We start from the raw sequence: 20,878 nt of genomic DNA, 5'->3' as shown, positions 1-20,878 counted from the left end.
GGTTGTTTAACTACCCAAGCCGACTGGATCCTCACCTCCACCATCAGCTTTTGTGAAATGCACAGATGGGAGTTAACCTTACAAAACATCTTCCACTCTCGTAACTATCCAGACATCAACCTATGGTAACATATTATCCCCACACATGTATATGTTTGAATAAAAAATATGATTCATACTAAAAATTTGGCATTTTCAAATCCACTTTCTGTTTTTGATAGATCCTCTGTATTACTTGTTTCTTGTTCTCTTACAAATCTTTTTATGGTTATAATAGCATTACTAGTTATCTATTTGCAGTAATCAAAGTGACAGTCATGTAACAGTCACTGAGCAAGGTGTAGTAGTTGTAGGATACTGGACTAGAATGTGAGAGGAGCAGGGTTCGAGTTCTTGTATGACCTTCCAGATTTAGATTTTCTTTGGTTTGCCTAAATTAAGGTAAATTCTAGGATAGTGTCTCTGGGTTAGCCATGGACTCAGCCCATTTCCTTACTCATCTGTGTCCCATCTGACCTTACGCTTTGTTTGTAATCATCTTGTTTTTTACTTTATACTAAGGGGGGATGTAATGGAAAAAAATCATTACAGCCATTTTTATTAATGTACAAATCTAAAATTTTGCGTGTGTAAAGCAAAAGAGCTGTATTTAACGGAAAAATATAGTAAAATATGCAGGATTAATATTTTGCCAGAAATTTGAATTTTTAATTTTTTTATTGCCTTTCTTATAAAAAGCCATAACTCAAATTCTAATCATGCAATTAATCAGAAAATTTTATTGTAGTGTCCTGAGGTGGTTATAAGACCACTGAACTACAGTTATTTATTTATGGTACAAATTGTATCATTACCAGAGTTTATAATTTTGCACAACCAAAATTAAATTAACTTTTTTCTACATACAATCATCTGAAAATCATAATGTAATTGCAGGATCTCATATTTTTTAGTTCCAGGGAGACAGCAACACCTTGCGAACAGTTCCTGAAAATTTCATAGCATTAGCGCATATACTTTTTGAGAAAAGGGTTCTAATAATGTAAAAAATGTAAAACTGAGAAAATGAGGTTCAAAGACTTTCTTCTCATACTTCTACATGTAATAAGCTTACCTCAATTTTAAAATCCTCCATACTGATACTCGTCATCCTCCAGGTTTCTCTTCTCTCCTCTTCGAATCTGCCTGGCCTGTATTTGCAGGTAAGACACTGATCTGTTAGCTTTCTTGACCCTGCTCTCCTCGAAGGTGCAAAATGTTTTTGTTGTGAACGTACCAGGATCTATACCAACTCTCTCTGGAACTTCAATTCTGCCATTATTTCCGTTATTTTAACATAAAATTGCATCATACACACACCTATTTTGAGTACTTCAAGTCCATAGAATGTCCTTTTTGAGTATCTAATCCAAATTAAATTATTGAGACTTTCATTTGCATTTTGTGTATTTCCATGAAGACACTTCCTTAATAAATCAGGATTTGCAAGAAACCTGAATGTGGACTTAATTGCATTCATAACAGATTCTGATAATGAGTATTTATGTGAATATATCTCGTTTCTGTTGTTGAACTTACACCAATCGTCTTTCAGACATAGGTTGTGCATTGGTGTTTGGTCTGTAGTTAGTTTGTGGGAAAAAATTCCCCACACAGCACGCGTCGTTGCCTCTAAATTATGTGTGTTTTCCTGATAGCTCTCCCATAAAATAAACTCAAGAGAATCAATTTCTTTCAGAGTAAACCTGCCTTTTCCTCCTAGTTGTTTTCCATCCTCAAGTACTTCACCTTTCTTCCCTTTCAGCAGGTGACAAAGCGTACCACCAAGCCTCTTTTGGATGTGGCCAACACATTCCAACTTTTCTCTTGTTGTATTGTATGGATTTTTATCTGTTACAGCTTTGAACAAAGAGGAATTTCCATCACCAAGGTATTTAGTATATCTAACACCATACTGATCCCCAGATCTGGAGAACATCTTCACAACTGCAGCAGCCTCTGTGCCCCCACTTGAGCCACTATAATTTTTTGAGCATGCTACTCCATGCTTTTCTTGCCACAGTTTCTCACTGTCTTCGTTGTTGAACATTTTCCTTGTTGCACACAGGTGGCAGTATTTAGACATACTTCCTGCATCTAAAACTTTACCTGTGTCAATAATCAATAACAATTACAACTCCATACAGAGCTGTGTGACCCCTTTTCATTCAGGTCCCATCTATGGACACACAGGTCAGTAACATTTGTAGGAGATTCTCTGTCATGAATATCTACCCTAGGATCTATTTCTTTTCTTTCCAATTCCTCCACTGCTTTCTTCATAGAAACTTTGACAGTATCACATACGGCATCAGACATTTCTTTATTTATTTTCTCAAACCTTGCACAAGGTGGGGGCATGTTCAGAAAACCACACAATAAATACCTCCTTCCCTGCCCTGTCCAAGGCATGTCAGTGCATATGCTAATCTAAAATTGCTTTCCAGTGTCTTTTTTTTTAGGGGGAAAATGAAAATTCATAGTCACACGATTTACAAATTAATTTAAAATCACAAGCTATTCCTACCCTTCTTCCTTCAACAACAATCATGCATTCCGTATTTCTACAGCTAACAGATGAACGTGAAAACTTCATAGCCTGCAGAGAAGCTCTAAATCAATAAGTCTGAATCCTGTGGAATCCATATCAACATCATTCACACACCTGTACAATTCTCCTGTTCAAAGTTTCGATGCTGAAGTTGAGAGCTTATGTTCTTCATTTCAAGCTGCTTCCTCTTTTTTTGTTGGTTTACGGATTTCCATTAAACCCCTGTTTCCTAAACACAGTTTTTCCATCACCAATTACATATAAATCTTGACTTCAACGTAAAGGTTTGTGAATTCAACCTTCCACCTACTAATATGTGTTAGTATTGTCAAAACGTAAATAAACAACATGCAAGAAAGTTTTCAGCCAGGGATATAGATGTCAGCCAGGGATATAGATGTCAGCCAGAGATATAGATGTCAGCCAGAGATATAGATGTCAGCCAGAAATATAGATGTCAGCCAGAAATATAGATGTCAGCCAGAGAGATCAAAAGAAAGTAGCCCTTCACACTGACAAAAATTCCGCTGAAGCAAGCAGTTTCCCAAATGCTGACCGAGCGAAGTGGCGCAGTGGTTAGCACACTGGACTCGCATTCGGGAGGACGATGGTTCAATCCCGCGTCCGGCCATCCTGATTTAGGTTTTCCATGATTTCCGTAAATCACTTCAGGCAAGTGCTGGGATGGTTCCTTTGGCAAGGCATGGCCGACTTCCTTCCTCATCCTTTCGTAATCCGATGAGACCGATGACCTCGCTGTTTGGTCTCTTCCTCCAAATCAATCCAATCCAATCCCATCCCAAATGTTGGGAAAGGTGGGACTGGCTGCTAGTGCAGTTTAACAATTTAAAGCCATTTCTAAAGCTGCTATCACGATAAAATTCACACCCTACATAGATTAAACTGTGTAGATCAAGAAAATAATATTTTTGAAAAATAGATTTTTTTGGACCAAAAGCCATTACATCCCCTCTTAAACGAGATCATCCTCCTCCTTTGTAACTGACAGTCTGATTTCAGCTTGCAGAATGTGAGCTTCACATAACCTCTATATATGTTTTAGGTGGTGGCCCTCACAACCGGGGCAATCCATATTCTTGTGTTTGTCTACATGGAGACCGTAAACCTGCAGAGAGAAAGAGCAACCTTGAAAAATTCAAACGCCAAGAAGTAAAGTTTCTTATTTGTACAGATGTAGCAGCAAGAGGTTTAGATATTTCTGGACTACCATTTAGTAAGTACAGTTTTTGTTACAATTTGTTAAATTATCATTGGATTTCGTTCATGAAAAACTAATTTTATACAAATGTTTTCATACGACCAGTGATCAATGTCACATTGCCCGATGAAAAGTCCAATTATGTACATCGCATCGGTAGAGTGGGACGAGCGGAAAGGATGGGTCTAGCAATTTCACTTGTGTCATCTGTGCCAGAAAAAGTGTGGTATCATGGTGAATGGTGTCCTAGTCGAGGACGGAATTGTCACAACACAAGATTGACTGATGAAGGAGGCTGTTGCATTTGGTACAATGAACCACAGGTACTGTAAACACATTTTTTGCAGAATGTGTATTGTAGTAACAATTGTAATTTACCACTGTTTGAAAAGCTCACAGAAATGCAACTTGATATGGAAGTCAAAGAATCATGATAAATTTCACCAAGTTTACTACAGTAAAATGTTTCATTACACACATTTTGAGTGTTTTCTGAAAGTGAAAAGATAAGCAGAAGGTGGAGGAGAAAGACAATTATTTTTTTCTATCAGGATTGTTTATGATCAAAACTGCTAGCATTGTTTTGTATGCATGTGACTGTGTCACCATGCTAATTCTTGTCAGTATTTACATTCCTTGGTGGGAAATGAAACTGCTGGTGAAAGTTATTTAAAAGTAACAGTGTAGTTTTTTTTCCTTATAGTTCTTTGGTATCGGCTTATGTGTGCTTCCAAATTGTTAGTATATTTTCCGATAATATTGTGTGACAGTAAAAAAATTATTTGAATTTTTTTTAAAGTTTGATAGGCACTTTTAAGTTGTTAGTGAATTCTATATGTTTTGCAGATAATAAGTTTCCAGGTGCTTACATCCAGATATGTCCGAGTCCTGCACAGAAGCTCCACATCTTTAAATTGGAGTAATGTTTTGTTAATGCCCCTGTGAAACAAGGCTTTGTATTTGGAAAAGAAGATAATGAAAAGAATGTTGTGGAGTAGGAGTCCTATTGCACTATATGCTTCCTTTCTGGAATATACAGGTGGCTTAAAATTGGACAAACAGAAAGTGATAGTTAGTTCTGAATGTTTCCATTGTACGGATTTTTAGTAAATTCTGTATAGTTTATCAGTAGGAAGAGAGAAGTTTTCTTCTGAACACTTGCTAAAACACACAAAGAGAAAGAAAGGTGTAACTCCACGAAACAGTTGAGATAGGAAATTATATTGCTTGGTTTTCGAACCATATATTCCACCTGCAGAGAGAGGGGTCTTTTTTTTATTTATAATTTTTTTAGGTGGTTGGGGGGGGGGGGGGTGTGAAAGGGAGGAACAAACATTTGGCTCCAGAAAATAAAGATAGGAGTAGTATTTTGAGTTTAAGAATTTCTGTCTATAGTACTGAGAGTTGCACCTCCTTCGAGTAATTTAGGTTAACCTGTCAATCTCTATAATTTAAAATTTTTCCCCCAGTTGAATTTGTCACTTTATACATATTTATTAATCTATTTACAGTACTTGGCAGACATAGAAGACCATCTGAATGTGACTATCCAACAAGTTGAACCCGATTTAAAAGTTCCTGTTGATGAATTTGATGGGAAGGTTGTTTATGGTCAGAAGAGGCAGAATGTTGGTGAGTGTGGAGATTAAAATTTACACAATACAAACTTTAATGTTCTAAGAAGCTTTTATAGATATTATTTCTCAGGTAAAAATGCATCTTACAGTTGTAATTTATGGCCTACAACATGTTTTGTTTCCCAGATAAGGCACATTATTTGAATGAATTTCAAAATAAATAAATAAATATGGTGGATGAAATAAGTGTTGCAGTAGACACATAAACAAGACTGAAAACACTGCTAAGCTTTTGGACAAGTCGTCCTCCAGAGGATCTTTTTTTGTGGGTATATCAACCACTCAAAACCTCTGCCATGTGAGGAATTGGTGCCTTTATTGGTATACCACCAAGGATTTTCTGTTGCCATATGGATTTTAATATTTGAGATGAAGCTGTCTTCTGTTTAAAGAAGTAACTTATTTAACAAAATCTTAAATGTCATACATTTTTGTAGGTCTGATTTTGCTTAAATGAATACTAAAGCACAATTAAAGGTACTATTCATGGAAGTTTAATGAAGAAAATACCAAATAAACAAAATTGAAAATTATTTGTTCTGCTTAGTGATCTCAACATTCTCAAGTCATAATAGGAGCTCTTTGGATTTTGCACAACAATACGTGCCAATACTTCTACTTTTCTTTTTCTCACTTTTTTTTTTTTTTTTTTTTTTTTTTTTTTTTTTTTTTTTTTTTTTTTTCCTACTAAGAAGGGTCATTTTATTTTTTTCACTAATTTCAATAATAATCAAATCATCCTCTGACACAGAAATCATTACCATAGGATCCCTGACCATAAAAAACTAACTCCTTAAAAAACTTAGTCACTATAATGTCAGAAAAATTAAGAATACTGAGTTTTAACAGGTGGACAGAACTGTCAGAAAAATGAAAGAACTGATAAAGTTGGGGCAACCACTAAGAAAAAGGTATGAGAAACGAAATACCGTATTTACCTTAGTATAAGATGACCCTGAACATAAGACTACCCCCCTTTTTTTTAAGTGTCTCCTTGAATTTTTTGCAAATTCTGATAAATCAAAATTACTAACTTTTATTAATGTAAGGGATCTGTCTAGAAATTTAACGTTAAACCTATTCTAAATTAATGCCATTTATTAATTGTCTGTGTTTTGATAATAACAGAAAAAAATAAAATAAACAAAAAGAAATTGTTACCTTAATTTCTATCAGTGCCCTTTTTGTTTACTTGGCCTGTCATCTGTGGTATCACTTTTTTTAGTCATTATCATCATCCTAATGGGGCAGCTGTGAAAGTTATATCTACGTTGTAAATATGTGGCTGTTTCTTCTGAAGTTGATGTAACTGCGGGACCCAAGAACATAGTTCTTTTTGTGAACACACAGTGGATTTCACCTCTACGCTGATGTGGCAGTGTTAAAACGTCTCTTACTTACAAACATATTGTCTACCCACCGCTCTCTCATTGGCTGTGTAGAACCAATGTCTGACACGTCCCCAATTGTTTCTGTCTTATCTCAGGGTGAGTGTCGATAACAATGCTGTACGAAACACGTAAGTACACCATAGGTCCATATCTAGACGTTGCGGGCTTTCACAATAACTATGCACCCTCCGACACAGAGTTGCAATATCAAAAGTTTTCGTGGTTTCGTTGTCTAGGGGCTGGGATACGTAGTTGCCACATTACAGGCCAAATACTGCTGAGTCTACAGTATATGATAAGAATACACACATGAATCGAATGGTCGAAGGTTTCTATCACTCGGCAATTGCGAATTATGAATGTAACATATGACTTTATAAATGAAAGATTTCAATTAAATAAAATCTGCAGGTACTATCTTAAGGGCATTAAATGATGAGTATGAGAGTATAAGTACTTTTGAGAATGCGGTATATTTCTGCAAAACACTTATTGGTGTCGATGGTCCAGCAATTAAATAAAATATAAGTTGAATAACAGGGAAACAAGAGTCCTGCAGCACGCAATTAGTTATGAACAACAACACAGCTCACGAGATATTCGCTTCTAAACGCACACTACGTCTTCACTGTGGAAGCCACAGAAATCTCACAAGTGCACAAGTCGGCACTCCAAAGTATTTTTATCTGCCGCGACCACGCGCAAACTGCTCCACTGTCCAAGTCTTTCCGCTGACTGTGCATCCGTCGTGCTGTACGGTCCGCATCCAGCACTCACTTCCGTATCCTCTCCAGATACAATGCTCCTCCCCCAACCTCCATACGTCTCTCTTAGTAATGAGTGCTGTGATTGGCTAGAGCGCTCGCCCCATGTCTTCATGCCAATGCACCCACACAAAAATAATGAAACATATTCGAAATACTGGATTTACATTTAAATACTTGAAATTAAATAAATATTTCTACGGCTGGACCATAAACACGCTCTAACACACATTATTAAATACACAAACAATTAAATAAACATACATCAAAAGAAAAGAAACAAAAGGTAGGCCAGGGGCCTAATGTCTCTGTGCTTTCTAAAACACAGTAAATAATTGACCAGTTTCTTCGTGAAGAGCATATATCGGATATTAACAAAGACATGGATGAATCAATATATTTATAAGCATGCTGCTACCGTTTTTTCGTGTAACTGTGGAGTACTTATGGCCTGACGCGATCAATAGTAATTGCCCACTTTGACCTCCAATAACTCATGTACTATTCAAGTCACATGCCTGTAATTCATATTAATTTAGGTTTACACCAATAGCTTTCTAAAGACATGGCAATCGACAAAATTGGAAGAAGTGTTAAGATTTTGGAAATTCGTTCCTGGGTGTTACTTGTATAATATACAGTCAGATACTAAACATAAAACTAATAAAGATATTGAAAATCTGATTACACCATCAGAATCATCATGCAAATAGTAGTAATGTACATGTCTCTATTTGAGGTACCGTATCATATTTCATCTGGCTGCTATTGATTTCTATATGAACCGTGAAATGTCTCCCATGACGGTTTCACAAAGTCTGCCATCTTTGGTGCTTTTGGCATACAAGTCTCTTTCTTTGACACAGTGTCACTAAGGAATTCCAAGCCACATGCTCGGCCTGGACCATGCGTTGGGGCTACCCCTCTTGTCCGTCTAACGTTTGGCAGCACATGTTTGCTGCCAGGCCCCAGCTTTGACGAGCATCCTGTGCGGCTGCTCAAACACCGAACAGGGCGCCACAACTCGCCCGTTACCTCACAACGTCAGTGTCTTTTGTAGACATTTATGCTACTGTTGAGTATGTGTCCAGTTTTGAAGTTAGTTCAGTCCCAAGTGCAAATGCATTCAAGCAAATTGCAGTTTAAATATGGTAAATGAAAATAAAAGGTCAAAGTATGCAGTATACATTCCCATGGTAGGCTGCAGGACAAAATTTCTACCTGCTCAATACTTTCCTCACTGCACTCATTGTAATTCTCAGCCAAGCTAAGTCACTGTCCCACTCCAACTTTCATAGTGTTGTGCTTGAGCAACAATGAAACATGGACGGCAATATCTTCTAGGGTGCACATCATATGTCCAAACAGAAAGATTGCAGTCACTATGCAGTCCAATTATCGATCTGTCACTTGTCCTGCAATCAAGTGACATCTGTCCATACTATCGCCACTGCAGATCTTTAATTTATTCTCATGACAATAGTTTAATATTATTTATTTCATTTGTTATACATTTCATTCTGGATTAATTTTTCTTCTCATTTTATCTGAATGTCATCATCTTGTTCTAAAACTGATCAAAAGCTGATAATAATTTTCTCCATTGTTCTAAAATGTATACCAATCGAATTTGTCATTTGCAAGTCACTTAGTAAATCGTTAATTTTTCGTAACCAAATAAAACATTGACTTGGGTTCAGAATGAAGTATGGTTTTTCAAGGACAAGATATTCACCTTTGAATGTTGCCTTCACTTAAAAACCAACATAAGTCTACGTATAGAGTAGAGGACATTTATTGCAGTTCAAATGCAACAAAAGTTGGTTAGTCACAGAATTTAATGTTATTTTCTCCTGTGTTTCAGAAAACATTCAGGTTTTAAGCAGAGCATTATAGTGTTGTAGTTGCTAGCTTACAGTTTCTCACATATCCCTTGCACTAACGCTGCGAATCAAGTATTACGTGATTGTTTCTGCAATTTGGAAATTGTATAGAGCACTTCGGCATATGGAAAATCTTGAGCCTATCGAATGCAAGTATTGTTTGATGTGCCCTACCCTTCAAGATTGTTAAAAATAATTTTGTACAAACCCTCAATAGCCAAAGCTTCATATGTAAATGTAAGACATTTCCTATATTAATATGTTAAATAATGTAAAAACGTTGACCTTGGCAACAATAGTTAAATCTGCAAATGTAAGACAACCCTGTATTTTGCGAATGTCGAATCTGGAAAAAGCCTGTCTTATAATCGAGTAAATATCGTGATTCAACAAGGTACAGAAGACCTCTTTGGAAATAATCCATAGAGAGAAAAAAAGAGGTTACATAAACATGTCAAAGGAGATAGAAAAGGACTTCAACAAAAACACCACACACAATTTTTACAGAATATTCAGAGAAAATATGACAGGACATCAACCACCGGGCTAATGCTTCAAAAAACAAGACAGGACACTGAAGACAAAGACAAGAAAAAACTGTGAAATATTAGCACGATACTCTGACGTACCCAAAATCATTGAAAAATAATAGAGGAACTGGAGAAGACAGATTGGTTTTAGGGATTTGGAAATTAAATCATGAAAATGTTACACCCAGAATACATAGAATCATTGAAAACATATGCAAAATAGAAAAGTTAGCAGGAGAATTGAATTCGGCCCTAATACATCCCTTCCACAATATAGGAGACAAAACGCCATAATAAGTGCAGAGGAATTTCACTAATAGCTGTCACTAACAAAATTTTATATGCAGCCTTGTTGAATCGGCTAGAGCCTCAGATAGATTCACAGGTAGGAGAACACCAAGGAGGCTTCAGGAAGGGGTCATCATGCAGTGAACAGATCTGGTGTAGATAAACACTCCTCCACACACTGGAAGAAGTGAGTGGACAAGAAGGCCAGAAAGCTAATTCAGGAAACATTAACAAACACAACATCTGAATTGAAGTTCATGAGAGGCGTCTCAGAACCATTCGCAATCTAGAGAGAGATGACCTGTCACCCATTGTATTTAACTCGCTCTTAGAGAAAATAATCAGGACATGGGACAAGGGAGTCAGTGGGGTAAAGATGGGTAGATACAATGATAGAACCATCAGCATAAAATGTCTGGTGTTTGCTGGTGCTCCTTCAGTGCCAAATTAAGACACTACTGTAGTCTTTATCAGAGGCCTTGTATACCTCAGAAACAGCAATAATCGAGGAAATAATGAAAATCAAGGAGACAATAACAAGATGAAAATACTGAGAAAGATCTATGGGCTGTTTCAGAAAGGGTTCTCGCTAAAGAGACAGACAAAAAAATTTTACATTAGACAGACTGTTATAATCATCAGGAAAAGAAGGGCATAAAGTGCTACAGACACATGCATAGGATGAACAAAGGCAAACTGACCAAGAAGTTTCCTTTAATATAGGACCAATGCAGTGAAGTCCAACTGGGTAAAGGAAATTTTGGAAAACCTCAAAAAATTAAATATCTCCCCACAAGACATGACAGGCAGGTAAAACCCAGAAAACTCTGAAAAGGTAACTTTGAGCAAATTGTGACATTACTGCTGGGAATGTGAGTAAATATGATTACTTAAAACAGCTAAACATTAATGCTCACTTTGAAATCTCATTGAGTAGTCTCATCAGAAATAAATAATAAAAAACTTCCCTCCGCCAGGTACAGAACACGATGTGCTTGTACTGAAAATTTAAACTGAAACTAAAAGAATTAAAGTGACAATAAAGTTCTTTGGTGATGTAAACTCGCTGGGAGAATTTAACACTCAACTTTTTAGATCTTCGTATCTGCTTTGCTGCTAATGTCCTGTTGTCCATAATACTGTGTTATAAGAATCTTACCACATTGTGGAAATCATCAATGACTACATCTTGACACTTTGAAAGCTGGCTGCACTCTGGGCAATGACAGTGATGTTGTACATCAATTTATACTTTTAGTAGCAATTAGTAGTGTTGTTTAAGACGCACATTTACAAAATAACAATAGAAAATTAAGACACAGAGAAAAACTGTGGACAGTGTAATTTAGGTACATCATTTCCTGTTGAGTGTGTATAGGTAGTTGGTGAAATGAACAATTTAGAAGTGTGGAACAAGGTAATGTGCGGAAATTAACAATGCGAATTACATTTGATTAATTTATTAGCAAAATATAACTTGTCGTTTTCATAATATAAATTGGAGTAAAAAATTAAAAATGCTTTCATTTAATAGAAGCCGCACATTCAAAAAGATTGCTAGAACTGAAGCTCAGTATATGTTTATAGTTGTAATAAATGACTGTGTAACCTTTCTTTAATTACAAAGAAAGTTGCAAGTATTTTACCTTGCTTGACCTATTAGACTGTAGTCTTTTATGAAATAATGCATACAATGCGAACAGTGAACATTGGTAGGTACCAGGTTTTCACCAGAGAGCATACATGGCTCTGAATGGCTCCTCTATAACTTACATTCAATAAGAAGTTTAACAAGACATCCATAACAGCATTTTTACTCTTCAGTAATTTTCATAACCAAAGCCTCCTGGCTGATACATGTATGCTTTCGTCCTTTAAAATACCATTGAGCAATACTGCCATGAAATCAAATAGTCTTATAAGCCAATCATGCTGAATTTCAACACTAAACAGGACTCTCACTGTCTCAAATCTTGCCTATATAAAGCCCTGTAGAGCTAAATGTGTCAACAAAACAATCAGTATACCCTGTTGCCACCAACTGAACCTTAGATTAAACCACTTCATTGTTTGCATTTAATTTTGTAGCTAAAACCATCAATTTTGAGTTACATTATTTGTTTTAGTTTAAACTAGTTCTCATGGTTTTTTCTTTTAGAGCATCGATTCTTCCTCCATTGCTTTCTTCCAGCCTTCCGTTTCCTGACTACACCTCTTGTTTATAATTCCTTGGTGTCTCACAAAAGAGTGTCATTCATGGTTGATGGGCAGAATTTTCACAGTAACATAATGGCTTCTTTAAACCTTTCCGTTCATGTAAATTGTAGCTTCCTTTTTCTTCATTTCGTGTTTCCATATTGCTTTCAACTCGTTCCTCAGCGTCACACAAATGGTTGCTAACCCTTTTGTCATTTACAGCCACATCTCGGTTCATACAATCCCATTGACAGTCCTCTGCAAAAGACAGCTCCACATTCAGTTTCTGTACTATCTTCCTTTTCGTTGACATTTTATTATCAATACACCTTTTTGAGGAAAATAAACATGGTATCCACAATCATCATAGTCAACAATCACATATTGTTTGGAAGATTTACTGTCAAACTTCTTACATTCCTCTCTGGGAATGCAAGCATTGCATTCCATTCTAAATATCATCAGATCATCGAAATAACCTTCTTTCTTTAAACATTTCAAGTAGAGTATTTTCGTGGGACCAGTTCGATTGAGTGTATGTTGTAGCCAAAATTGCCTTACCTCACAATGCTTTTCATAGGTATGTGACAGAGCAGAGCCAAGAATGTGCCATCCCACAAAGAATTCAATTTTCCCACGCAGCAACTCTGTTCTGTTGAGGAGCGTATGATGCAGTAATTGAATGTTTCAGTCCAATTGAGTCATAAAGTATCTATGACCCTCGAAATGATTTTCTTCTTTTGGTCTGCAAACATCTGCTTAAACTAATTCTTCAGTTCAGTGTGATCCTGCACTCTTCCACCAAACGCCAGCCAATAATGTCTACATAGACGCATCTCACACAAAAGCTGTCTGTGTACTGCAATGCTTCAAAAACTATCACACACAGCATTTATGTTGATAACACTTTCTTTCATGACATCTCTGCAAAATATCATCAGTTTCAGTGACAACACAAGACTTTCTTCGATGAAAAACTTTCACAGCTTAAGAATAAAGCTTGTTTTCACCAGTGGATGTAGCAACATCAGTTGCAATATGGTTTTTGAAAAATATTCACAATTTGCTATCTTCAGTTACCTGATTTATTTAATTTTGTACAGATTCCTTAATAGAAAATCAGTTACAGATCCATATTGACAAAATCCAACATTTTCAAAATATCTCTGTTCATTTCTGTCCATTGAATCAACATCAGCACATACATCAGTACACGTGTACATCAATTCAACCTGTACCAAATGCTCAATTTGTACACCTTTCTTGGCACTGGCCAGCTTCACTGGAATTTTGAATGGTTCATAAGTAGTGTATGAATCGTGTTTTGTCGCACCACTGTCAATGTACCACTTGCCATAGACCAGTTTGTTCACATCTGTAGAAAAATTATCTAACACCAGCAACATTTTGGAGACCAAGCTCGAGCACAGCTCAGGCCACATCACTGTTTTCAAAAGGCCACACCCGAATATAGCTAGGGCCACAATTTTCTCAACACGCAAGTCACCTATCACTCGAAAACTGGACCCATTTCATATGACAACAACGTACGGACATCTCACTACCTGCCCCTTGACAGGTGCTGCCTTTTGTTGTCAGTTTCTAAAATTATCTTGAATGAAATATTAGTTAATGTAACAGCGAATGGCCAAGTGAGTATGTGTTTGCACTGACATAATTTCATTCATGTACTTGTTAGGTTTCACAGTGACTGTAATTCTGCTCTAAATACAAGGGGTATTCGGTAACTTCAGATAGTCCATGAAATGGAAACCACTATAAAAATCAAAATTTTTCTATTTACAACAGTTAGCTACAACTTCCAGCTATTTATCTACAAAATCACCACTCCGACTTACGTTGTACCAACTTTCCAATACACTTGTCATAGCAGCCGCCAGTGCTTTCCGCCAATTCTCTATGCTGGTCTACAGCTCATTGTCAATCCCAAAATATTCTCTTCATAGCCAGCGGCTCATTTGAGCAGAGATGAAATTCAGAAGGAGCAAATTATGTGCTGTATTTTGCGTGATCAAACACTTCCTGTTGAGAATGTTGCAGGAGCATCTTCGTTGCCCCTGCAGGATGTGATTGAGAATTGTTTTGGAGAAGGAAATGCATGAGAGTTATGTTAAGTGGGCTGCATAGCTTCAGATTAAATTTCTCACCAGGTCCTCGTACTTGGCAGGAGAGCCTATTTTCTAGGCATCTTTACATGCTCATTGTGCGCTCAGAACTCTAAAAGAGAGACATGACACGATCGACAGTTGTACTAGACACACTGCCCAACACATCTGTGCAAAGCTGCATCGGATTTTTCACAGTGGTTTCTATTTCATGACTGATCAGAACTTACTAACCCTCGTATGTCACATTTGTTTAGTGAGCAAGAAAGTTTGTAAATTTGAAAGGAAAAAATTCTTAAGTAACTTATCTTGCATATATGTGGTAGGATAATTATACTTTTTATCATAATCATTTTAAAATTTGTGATGTATAAAAGAACTAGAGCAAATATGAAAAATAAATCTGGAAACTTGGTCCTTTTTAGTATCTATTACTCTTCCAAATATGTCAATTGCACATGTGCCAGTAACACATTAAATAATGGCATAAATGGCCAGTATTCTTGCCCTAATATTCCTTTATGTGACCAGTCTTCAAAGTGTTAAAACTCCCTTCTCAATTTTTGAACCTCTTGCTGATGTTAAACAAGTTGGTAACATAGATCAGTTTTTTATTTTGTCTGCACTAGTACATTCATTTGATTTATGGTCTTACACTTTAAACAAACTAAACGTGTTTCAAACTGTTTTGATAAGTGCCCTACTTTGCCACATGAAAACCATTTTCTCTCTTCATTCTTTTATAATGAAGTGTCTTTGTTATATCTACTTTAGATGAAGCTTGATCGCATCTTTATTGCTATTTGTTATACTTTAGTTTTGACATCATCGTTCTAGCAACACTTTCATCAACATACTACTTTAGATGAAGCTTGATCGCATCTTTATTGCTATTTGTTATACTTTAGTTTTGACATCATCGTTCTAGCAACACTTTCATCAACATAATGTTAAACGAAGGTCATCATTGTTGATTGGCTTGTCCAACAAAGTTAACTTTCATCAAATGTGATTAGATGGCCTCATATACCACCAGATGCTTCCCACATATTGTTGAGAACTTTGTGTTCAATCAGATCAATGTTTTCAGCTGAGCGAACATCATAAATCTTCTCCAACTTGTCTTAAATACTTTTGGTAGTCTTGCATTTTGCAACATGAAGTAAAGGATTGGTGTCAAGCAATAGAATTAGCTATTTCCTTGTTTCGACATTAGCCGTCATCCATTTAGCAAGATTGCTTGTGTAATTTTGCCTGTTTCCTGCTGTCTTGAGGAGCTATCCATTTACAACATCAAAGATTTCGTCACACTGTAAAGTAGTTTTCATTAAGATTCTCTAAGTTCCCCAATTTTCTTCTCCAGTTAGTGTTCAATCCACTGCCTTTTGTCACCCATTGTGTCATCTCTTGCACTTTTATAATGTCGAGTTATTGTCAAAATTGGCTACCACTGTCACACTTCATATAAACTTTACCACTGACTCTTTGCTGCGATGTTGATGAAACATTAAATGCCAATTTAAAATAAAGCATCTATTTAAAATATCACAAAATTACAACAATCCTAGAAGAATATGTCAATCACTATCAGTCTGATGTGAACTCGAAGTTTCTGTAATTGCGCAAGTGACAAACTTCAAAGATAAACAATTGTTTCACAGATTGACTGACATAAGTATTTCATTGGTTTAATTTAGAGCCTTCTTATCTTAACATTGTTTTCATTATTTAACAAATATGTTTCACTTTTACAGGTTCATCATATGAGAATCACGTAGCACAAATGGCACCTTCTGTGAAGGAGCTAGCACAGCTGGAAAGCAAGGCACAGCTCATATATCTTAAACGACAATACATAAAGGAGGGCCGTGCTTGGTAACTTGACATCTAATAAATGTTCAAAAAGATGCCACATAAATTCATAATGACTGTGTAGGTCCTTTACAGTGGGGCAGCTTCCAAACTTGAAGTAGCTGCAGTGTATCTCATAATATTAATTTCTGTAAACATCTTATTTATAGCTATGTTTCTGAGATTGTCAGTCTTGAATTAGACTTTCAGAATTGACTGGATAAGGAAATTCAAGTTTATGGCAGTGGTAACATTCTGATGATTCACTACAGATGAGACTTAACTTGATTGCTGTTCTCCAATAACAAAAATAAAATAAATGTAAAAATTTGCTCATTAAATATTTATATGTTGAACTCCATTTAATTGCCTTTGGAAGCTTGTGATATTACTGATTGTTGCTTGATTAAATCTATAATGTCTTGAATTGTGAGAAAATCACACCTCTGTGCTATCTTACATGCATTAGTATACCCTCAAAATAATAATACTAATTGTTTACTCTTCATGAACTGACTGACAGGAGTAGCTGTTTAGATAGAAGTTGGATGACAGTGTGTGACTGTGGACTGATATTAAATTGGTTCCGAATGCTACCAATGATAGCTTTCAACACATTGTGTATTGTAGGCACATTGTTCCTATGTTAGTTGCCCTGTGATTTTCGTCATGACAATGGACATCTACATCCCAGCATTTAAAATTAACAATATAGTCTCATTTATGAGTATGCAAACTGTGGGTACAAACGAAGACATTTGACTTCTATCAAAACAGCTACATCAGCGAACCACCACACAGTCAGTCTTGAAGTGAGCAATTACCAAGGAAGAATTGTATTTTTTGTCACACTGAATCACATTTGTATTATTTGTTCATGGAGTTTGCTGTGATATCATCATTTATTTCTTAATGCAGCGGCATCTTCTGCATCAGGCTTTCTGAAACCTTCGTGTTCTTATACAAAGAATGAAATCTCTTATTGAGGGGACATCAAAGTTACTGTGCTGCTGCTGCTGCTACTTAATCATCAAAATTTTCATTGTTTTTGTTAAATCGGCCAACAGTTTGGAAGATTTGATAAAACATCTTGTGTAAAATTCTATTTGATCAGCTGAGGATTCTGTGAACTCAAAGCGTACTTCAGACTGCCATTACTGCCCTCCACTTTCAAATAATAGTAAATATAAATAATAATAATAATAATAATATAGTATAAATTTACTAGATTGAACCAAAGGCTGTGGACTGTAAAAAGAAAGACACAGTTCTTTTTCGCAACCATAATGACCTTTTATCATTGGTTAACGAGCATGCCACTCGAAAAAGAAAAACCACACACACACACACACACACACACACACACACACACACACACACACACAAAATCTCTCTCTCTCTCTCTCTCTCTCTCTCTCTCTCTCCACACACACACACACACACACACACACACACACACAAAATCTCTCTCTCTCTCTCTCTCTCTCTCTCTCTCTCTCTCTCTCTCTGCAACCACATGCTCACAGAAATCTGTATTCTGTCAACGACGCCGCACCTTAATTTGAAGCAATTTTTTAAAAAAAAAAAAGTGTCCCATTTTTATTATGAGATTGTAAAGCCAGACTAAAAAAATTTAGTTTATAAAACTGAACAGGCTTTTAAAATCTCTGAAAATTGTCATCTGAATCTTCTTCTTCCTCCTCCTCCTCCTCTTCATCGTCATAGTTGTCCTCTTCATACATCAGATGGTCTTCACTGCCACCGAGAGCATTACTTACACTGCACTTCTTGAAAGATTTGGCAGTAATGTCTTCTCTCACTCTAGACTGCAACAGTTTTATCCACTCACACACTTGATTGTAGGTCATTTGAAAGCTCCCTTCGGTGTGAATTCATGTTGGGTTTCTTCTGTCGTCCATTTGTTAGATTTGTCTCTCATATGCACTTTAAATGGTTTGTTTATCAAGACATCAAGAGATTGCATTCGTGAACTAAGTCCCTGGAATAACAACATGCTCTATATTTCCCAGTCTCAATTTCTCTTTCACAGAATTTTTCAAATGACTTCTGAACTGATCTAGCACAAGAAGAGAACTCTTCTTCAATGCAGCACTTTGCTTCTCTCCCCCTCTATGTTAATCCTAATTTCATTCCAGCCTCATCCATCCCACCCTAGTCATGTAAGTGAACACCACCTGGTGGTTTTTCAGAAGGTTTTGGCATTGTTCTGCACTTGAAAATCATCATTGGATTAAGTTTAGTACCATGAGCACAAATTGAAAGGACAACAGTGTAGTGAATTTTTTCATGTCCACTTGTTTTTATAATTACAATTTTAGAACCTTTCATGCCAACAGACCCATCACTTAGCACATCAAATGTCAGAGGAGTTTCATCCATATTCGCTGTTTGGCTTAGTTCAACAATGGCTTTCTTTCTATGTTGAATAATAAAGCGAGGTAAAGATAACATCTTTTCTTCAGGCTCTTATGACATTTGCCGAGATATTTTGGTTTTCTTGATTAATCGGGTTACTGCTGGTTATTCGCGTCTTTCCTGCATGATATTTCAACTGCGTGACTCGCAGTCTTCTTCCAGTGCTGTCTGATACTGATTCCTGTGTGGAATGAGTCCGGTATTTATGCCTACGTTGAGCTAGGCATTCTAACCCCTCAATCGTGTGTGACGGCATATGCCATCCACCGCCGACTGCTCATCCAGCGTGTGCAATGTCATATGTCGTCCGCACTTTTTTTATTCGTTTATCCTCTTGGCCGATGCAGCGTGAATCACGGCTGCTAAATGGCAGTGCCGTATGTTCCTTAGCTTCATGTTGACGGAGTTCGGAAGTTAGCATTTGTGATTCACGTGGGTTACGAATGTTTGTCTTTGTGTGTGACAATTCTCAGTAGCTCACGCGCAATGGTTGGGCTGACGGGAGATGAAGTTCTGCAACTTTCGATGGAGAGTGATATTGAGGAAGACGAGTTTTCATTGTCTTCTGATGATTCTTCAGATGATGAATCTACTGTGCAGGATGCAGTCTCTCCTGACTGGAAGGAATGTGACACTATTTCTACACCTATTGCATTTACATCGAGTATTGCTGAAGGTAGGCTGAAACTCCAAAATCCTGCCAATGCAGGGCCATTAGCTTATTTTGAATTGTTCTTTGACAATGAAATAATAGAAATGATTGTGAAAGAAACAAATAAATATGTGGCAATTTTTTTACAAAAGGAAAGTGAAAAAATACTTTCTCTGAAGAAATCTTGATTTGTAAAGAGGTTTCCAACTGATTCTGATGAAGTCAGAGTTCTTTTAGCTTTTTTTTTATTCATGGGGATTCTGTGTAAAAGATCAGCTAAAATGTATTTTACCAGAAGGAACATGCTAGAAATGCCCCTCTTCCCTAATGTTATGAGTGAAGAGAGATTTCATCTCCTTACAAGATTTCTACATTTTGCTGACAACACAGAACACCAAAATGTATGTTGTTGTTGTTGTGGTCTTCAATCCTGAGACTGGTTTGATGCAGCTCTCCATGCTACTCTATCCTGTGCAAGCTTTTTCATCTCCCAATACCTACTGCAACCTACATCCTTCTGAATCTGCTTAGTGTATTCATCTCTTGGTCTCCCTCTACGATTTTTACCCTCCACGCTGCCCTCCAGTACTAAATTGGTGATCGCTTGATGCCTCAGAACATGTCCTACCAACCGATCCCTTCTTCTGGTCAAGTTGTGCCACAAACTTCTCTTCTCCCCAATCCTATTCAATACTTCCTCATTAGTTATGTGATCTACCCATCTAATCTTCAGCATTCTTCTGTAGCACCACATTTCAAAAGCTTCTATTCTCTTCTTGTCCAAACTATTTATCGCCCATGTTTCACTTCCATACATGGCTACACTCCATACGAATACTTTCAGAAATGACTTCCTGACACTTAAATCAATACTGGATGTTAACAAATTTCTCTTCTTCAGAAACGCTTTCCTTGCCATTGCCAGCCTACATTTTATATCCTCTCTACTTTGACCATCATCAGTTATTTTGCTCCCCAAATAGCAAAACTCCTTTACTACTTTAAGTGCTTCATTTCCTAATCTAATTCCCTCAGCATCACCCGACTTAATTAGACTACATTCCATTATCCTTGTTTTGCTTTTGTTGACGTTCATCTTATATCCTCCTTTCAAGACACTGTCCATTCCATTCAACTGCTCTTGCAAGTCCTTTGCTGTCTCTGACAGAATTACAATGTCATCGGCGAACCTCAAAGTTTTTATTTCTTCTCCATGGATTTTAATACCTACTTCGAATTTTTCTTTTGTTTCCTTTACTGCTTGCTCAATATACAGATTGAACAACATCGGGGAGAGGCTACAACCCTGTCTTAC

At 36.7% G+C, this 20,878-nt stretch overlaps 1 protein-coding gene across 1 annotated transcript in view; it reads left to right on the top strand.

The window, feature by feature from the left end:
• Positions 1 to 16,836, top strand: part of LOC124802527 (ATP-dependent RNA helicase Ddx1) — an 81,609-nt gene extending 64,773 nt beyond the window's left edge. The window contains exons 11-14 of the mRNA XM_047263373.1: positions 3,654 to 3,824; positions 3,915 to 4,132; positions 5,321 to 5,441; positions 16,379 to 16,836. Coding sequence (XP_047119329.1) covers positions 3,654 to 3,824; positions 3,915 to 4,132; positions 5,321 to 5,441; positions 16,379 to 16,503 — 635 coding nt within the window. The 3' untranslated portion in view covers positions 16,504 to 16,836. The remainder of the gene's footprint in view (positions 1 to 3,653; positions 3,825 to 3,914; positions 4,133 to 5,320; positions 5,442 to 16,378) is intronic.
• The last annotated feature ends 4,042 nt before the right edge of the window (positions 16,837 to 20,878 follow it).

The sequence above is a fragment of the Schistocerca piceifrons genome, chromosome 6 (genome assembly GCF_021461385.2).
Source record: "Schistocerca piceifrons isolate TAMUIC-IGC-003096 chromosome 6, iqSchPice1.1, whole genome shotgun sequence".
In the NCBI taxonomy this organism is placed as follows: Eukaryota; Metazoa; Arthropoda; class Insecta; order Orthoptera; family Acrididae; genus Schistocerca; species Schistocerca piceifrons.
Note: the sequence above shows the minus strand (reverse complement) of the source record. Positions and strands in the feature narration are given on the sequence as shown.